The 5,811-nt window shown below is 43.1% G+C and overlaps 1 protein-coding gene and 1 non-coding gene across 2 annotated transcripts; one reads left to right on the forward strand and one right to left on the reverse strand.

Moving 5' to 3' along the window:
• Positions 1–1,378: 1,378 nt before the first annotated feature.
• LOC112085009 lies at positions 1,379–1,485 on the reverse strand. Its single transcript, XR_002898653.1, has one exon. It is a non-coding gene; the product is annotated as a small nucleolar RNA R71 (small nucleolar RNA).
• Positions 1,486–1,692: 207 nt separating this feature from the next.
• Positions 1,693–3,099, forward strand: LOC112084531. Its single transcript, XM_024153680.1, has 3 exons — positions 1,693–1,941; positions 2,008–2,226; positions 2,401–3,099. The coding sequence occupies exons 1-3, from the start codon at positions 1,693–1,695 to the stop codon at positions 3,097–3,099; spliced, it is 1,167 nt and encodes a 388-aa protein (XP_024009448.1).
• The last annotated feature ends 2,712 nt before the right edge of the window (positions 3,100–5,811 follow it).

Raw genomic sequence — 5,811 nt, forward strand, 5'->3', positions numbered from 1 at the left:
GGTTTAGTAGAGGTTTAAGAGTCTTTCATCATGATATTGATAGTTTGCTTCTCTTAAATGACTTATTGAGCTGATTCTTAATGCTTGCTGATTCATGCTTCTCAAAAGGGATTTTGGTATGAAAGAGGATTAGTTTAGAACCTTAATACCTTCATGAGAGGATTAACTTGTCTTTGAGTTCATGTTAAATGAAGTTGCTTGATCATTTAGTTCATTAACTCGCTAGTCTAGCATGGAAGCACCTGAGTCCTTTATCCTGTCTAAGACCTCAGCCTCATCATTCATACATCAACCGCTTGTCTATCTTGTTTATTTGTCTTTTTATTTTGCATCTCTGCCTAGTTAAATCTCTTATTTTTGTTCATTTGCTTGCACTTTAAGTAGTCTAGACATCAAAACCATCTCTTGATTGCGCTTGACTTAAGTTAAAAGCAATCATAAACTAGTGTCTAACCACAAGCTTGGATTCGATACTTTGGTACTACAACTACAGGAGATTGATACCTCTTCAAGACCAAAAGTCTTAGTTATCAATTGGCGCCGTTGCCAACTTGTGGATAACATTAGTTTTTGCTTTTTCTTGAGATTAAGCCTTTATTTTTCTTGTTATTACTGATCGTTTCAAGTTCTGTCTTTGAGTGATCAGCTACATGCGAACTCGCGCTATAAGCACAGAGCTGCCTCAGCCTTACAACAACAACATTAACTTTCTTGAGATAAGAGCAAGAGAGAGGGCTGTGAATCAAGATCGGTTGGGTATGGCTGATCAGGAGAGGATAGAGCAACAGGCTCAAGAAGCCGAGCACTAGGCTCATCTAAATCAAGCGCAGGCCGAGAGGAATGAACAACAGGCCTATGTCAATCAAAACATGGCTAACAACAGGCTTATTTCAATCAAAACATGGCTCAGCGTAATGAAAGGCAGGCTCAGAAAAACCAGCAGCAAGCCCACCGCAATGAGCAGCAGGCACAGCAAGTTCCTCAGCCTCAGCTGCAAGCTCAAAGGCAACCTCCACCAGTTTTTGTTGAGGATATTGACCGAGCTAATGCACATCAGGGAGCAGGGATCCAAGCACCACCTGTGAAAAACAACAATTTTGAAGTTAAAGTCTCCTTGCTCAATATGGTGCAAAACTCCAAGTTTCACGATTTGCCAATGGAGGATCCTTTGGAGCACTTGGATCAGTTTGACCGTGTTTGTGATCTTACCAAGATCAATGGCGTATCAGAGGACAACTTTAAACTGAGATTGTTTCCCTTCAGATTAGGAGATAAAGCGAATCAATGGGAGAAGAACCTTCCAAGGGGAACAATACAGACCTGGGAGCAGTGCAAGCTTGCGTTTCTCTCAAAGTTTTTCTCTACTTCCAGGATGGCCAAGCTCGGAAATCAGATCTCAAGCTTCACAAAACATACAAATGAAAGATTCAGTGAGGCTTGGGGACGATTCAGGAGATATACTAATCAGTGTCCTCACCACGGCTTCTCAGAGGCGTCTCTTCTTAGTACATTATACCGAGGCACCCTTCCAAAGATAAGGAACCAACTTGATACAACATCTAATGGGAACTTTCTTGGAAAGGAGATCAATGCCGCAATGAAGCTAGTGGAGAATCTTGCAATGTCAAATGATACTTATGGTGAAGATTTCGACAGGCTAACAGATCAGATGTGTCTAGTAAAGAGCTGAGAATGGAAAAAGATATCAGGGAGCTTCAAAACAAGCTAGACAAAGTGCTTGTGGCTACAGAAAAGCCTATACACTTTGTAGGCGAGTTTGATGAGCAAGGGCCGAGCTTTGACAATGTGAATGAAGATGGTCTCAGACAAGAAGAGATCAACTATATTGAAAATCAACAAAGGTATCAGCGGTTCAACAACTATGGAACCAATCAGAACCTCTCATACCGCAACCCCAATGTTGCAAATCCTCAAGATCAGGTGTACCCTGCTCAGCAAAATCAACAAAGCTATGCTCCTAAGACTCAGTTTCAAGGTTCATTTCAGCCCAAGCAGCAGTTTAGTGGGCAACAACAGAGCTATGGACAGCAGCAGCAACCGGCTCAGGGCAGTAACTACAACAGCCAACCGCAGCAACATAAGTTTCCACCAGGGTTCAGTCCACAGTCGATGGGTCAGCAACAACAGCAGCAGGCGCCGGTTCAGAGTCAGATGGGACCAGATATGTGTGGGCTTCTACAGAAATTGCTACAGGGTCAACAAAGGGTTGAGAGTCAATATGCGTCCATGCAACAAGATATCAGGGAGCTTAAGCATAATCAAGCTTCCACATCATCAAGAGGATAAGCTTTACCTGGAAAACTGGAACCAAATCCCAAAGAATATGTCAATGCCATCACATTGAGGAGTGGAATAGAGCTACAATCTCCTGAGCCTTAGCAAAAGCTCATTGAGGACAATGAGCAGATCGGTGGGGAGGCAGCCTCAAGAGATGAGCAAGAGGATGAGGTTTTAGAGAAAGAACTGGTTAAAGACAAGGCTAAAGAGGTGGAGAAGGAACCTGAACTTGAAAAGCCATATGTTCCACCACGTTCTTATCAGCCTAAGATACCTTTTCCAGAGCGATTCAAGAAGAAACAAATCTTAGACAGGGCAAAGGCAGTATTTGAAAAGAACTTAGAGAATACTCAGATGACATTGCCGATCATAGATACTTTTCTAGCTATACCTCAGCTTGGAAAGTTTCTAAAGGACGCGATACTTAACAAGACAAAGGTGCTTCAAGGGATGGTCATCTTGAGTCATGAGTGCAGTGCCATTATTCAGAGGAGATCAGTGCCAAGAAAGTTATCAGACCCTGGTAGCTTTACTTTACCATGTGCAATCGGTCCATTGAAGTTTTCAAGCTGTTCATGTGACTTGGGAGCTTCTGTGAGCTTAATGCCTTATTCAGTTACTAAAAGACTTGGGTTCAAGAGCTACAAAGCGGCAAAAATCTCTCTTGTTCTTGCGGATCGATCAGTAAGAGTACCAATAGGTTTGCTTGAAGACTTGCCCTTGAGAATTGGTGAGATTGAGATCCACACAGACTTTATAGTCTTAGAGATGGATGAAGAGCCGATTGATCCCATCATCTAGGGGAGACCCTTTTTTGCAACAGCAGGAGCGATCATAGACGTCAGAGGAGGCATGATCGAGCTACACATTGGGTCTGAAACCATGAAGTTCGATGTGAAGGAAATGATGAAACAACTGACCATTGGAGGTCAGGTCTTTTACATCGAAACCATGGAGGAGCTTGCTGATGAGCTCCTTGAAGAACTGAAAACAGAAGACCCTTTACAAGTGGTCTTAACAAGAGAACAAAGTGAGCACGGGTTCTTAAATGAAGAGAGCAAGGTCTACAAGCGATTCTTGGATCAGCCGAAGGAACTTGAAGCTGAGACGAGATTTTTGGAGCTCAGGCAGAGTAGTCTCGAGGTTTTGAACATCATATGGTCCAATACAAGAGGGGAGACACCTCGGGGTTGCATGGCCGCAGCATCACAAGCCGAGGGCAGTGGTAGATCGCGAGAGAATATAATCAAAGCCGAGGGAGCTGTCAAAGAGCAAATGCAACTTTGATGCTGATTGGGACGAGACAAAGGCACCCCCTGTTGAGCTCAAGCCTCTACCAACAGGGCTGAGGTATGCTTTTCTTGGCTCAAACTCTTCATATCCCGTAATCATCAACGATAATCTGTTAGCTCGTGAAGAACATGCATTGCTTAGTGAGCTTAGAAAGTTAAGGAGAGCTATTGGTTATTCTTTGGGCGATATTAGAGGCATCTCTCCTGAAATTTGCACCCACAGGATCCACCTAGAAGACTAATCTATGTCTTCTATTGAGCATCAAAGACGTCTTAACCCGAACCTTAAAGAGGTGGTTAAGAAGGAGATACCCAAGATTCTTGAGGCAGGGATAATATACTCAATCTCTGACTCAAGATGGGTATCTCCTGTCCATGTGGTGCCCAAGAAAGGTGGTATCACAGTGGTAAAGAATGAGAGGGATGAGTTAATAGCTACAAGAACCATAATCGGTCATCGCATGTGTATTGATTACAGAAAGCTTAATTCAGCATCTAGAAAGGATCACTTCCCATTGCCATTTATAGATCAGATTCTTGAGAGATTAGCTAACCATCTCTACTTCTGTTTTCTTTATGGGTACTCGGGTTTCTTTCAAATACCCATAGATCCCCGAGACCAAGAGAAAAATACATTCACATGCCCTTACGGCACATATGCATATAGACGCATGCCTTTTGGCCTATGTAATGCTCCTGCGACCTTTCAAAGGTGCATGATGCACATATTTTCTGACCTCATTGAAGAAAAGATGGAGGTTTTTATGGACGACTTTTCTGTCTATGGCTCCTCCTTTTCGGATTGTCTTGCTAATTTGTCACAGGTCTTGAAAAGGTGTGAGGAGCACAAGCTGGTCTTGAACTGGGAGAAGTGCCATTTAATGGTACAGGAGGGCATTGTGCTCGGTCATAAGGTCTCTGAGAAGGGCATAGAGTTCGACAAGATCAAGGTAGAGGTCATGGTGAATTTGGAGACGCCGAGCTCGGTTAAAGGGATAAGAAGCTTCTTGGGGCACACCGGCTTCTATAGAAGGTTTATTAAAGACTTTTCTAAGATAGCTCGGCCACTAACAAGGTTGCTTTGCAAAAAGGTTGAGTTTATTTTTGATGAGGAGTGCATGGAAGCATTTCTAAAGATCAAGAGGCCCTTGTTAGTGCACCAATTGTTCAGGCTCCCGATTGGTCTTTGCCCTTTGAGGTGATGACAGATGCATCTGATTACACAGTAGGAGCAGTCTTGGGGCAGAAAAAGGATAAGAAGTTGCACGTGATCTACTACGCAAGCCGTACCTTAGACTCGGCTCAAGAGAAATACGCAACAACTGAAAAAGAGATGCTGGCCATTGTGTTTTCATTTGATAAGTTCAGAAGTTACCTTGTGGGTTCAAAGGTTGTTGTGTACACAGATCATGCGGCTTTAAGGTACCTAATGACTAGAAAGGATGCTAAGCCGAGGCTTCTAAGGTGAGTTCTTTTATTACAAGAATTTGACATGGAGGTGCAAGATAAGAAAGGCATTGAGAATGGAGCTGCCGACCATCTCTCACGGTTAATAGTGGACTTAAATATGCCTCTAGATGATTCTTTACCTGAGGAGAATCTAATGGTGATCAAAACTTACTTCGAGGTTGAAGAGGCCAATACAATCAGAGAGAGGAGCCTCCCATGGTTTGCTGATCTTGTTAACTACCTCTCATGCGGTTTAGGGGCCACCTGAATTGGATTCATATCAGAGGAAAAAGTTCTTTAAAGATATTAGTAGATATCATTGGGATGAGCCATATCTATATGTGCTCAACAAAGACCATCTTTATAGAAGGTGCTTAGCTGAAGAAGAAGTACAGCCTGTGTTACAAGAATGCCATGGTTCTGCTTATGGTGGGCACTTGGGGGCTTTCAAGACGGTTGCCAAGATTTTACAATGTGGTTTTTGGTGGCCGACGATGTTTAAAGATGCCTAAGCTGTTGTCACAAGCTGTGAATCGTGTCAAAAGCATGGGAATATCTCTAAGAGAAGTGAGATGCCTCTGAATCCAATCTTTGAGGTGGAGCTCTTCGACTGTTGGGGAATAGACTTCATGGGGGCGTTTATCTCTTCACACGGTAACCAATACATTTTGGTGGCCGTAGACTATGTATCTAAATGGGTTGAGGCGATTTCAAGCCCCACAAACGATTCAAAGGTGGTTTGTAAGCTTTTTAAAAGCATCATCTTCCCACG

This window comes from Eutrema salsugineum, unplaced genomic scaffold, assembly GCF_000478725.1.
Source record: "Eutrema salsugineum unplaced genomic scaffold, Eutsalg1_0 scaffold_4, whole genome shotgun sequence".
Lineage (NCBI taxonomy): Eukaryota > Viridiplantae > Streptophyta > Magnoliopsida > Brassicales > Brassicaceae > Eutrema > Eutrema salsugineum.

Bases quoted from the DNA above. Each gene is read 5' to 3' on its own strand.
- LOC112084531 (XM_024153680.1), top strand. From the start codon at position 1,693: ATGGAAAAAGATATCAGGGAGCTTCAAAACAAGCTAGACAAAGTGCTT. The intron at 1,942-2,007 runs GTGTACCCTGCT...GGTTCATTTCAG, and splicing joins TTGCAAATCCTCAAGATCAG to CCCAAGCAGCAGTTTAGTGG. The intron at 2,227-2,400 runs GTTGAGAGTCAA...CCTGAGCCTTAG, and splicing joins TGCTACAGGGTCAACAAAGG to CAAAAGCTCATTGAGGACAA.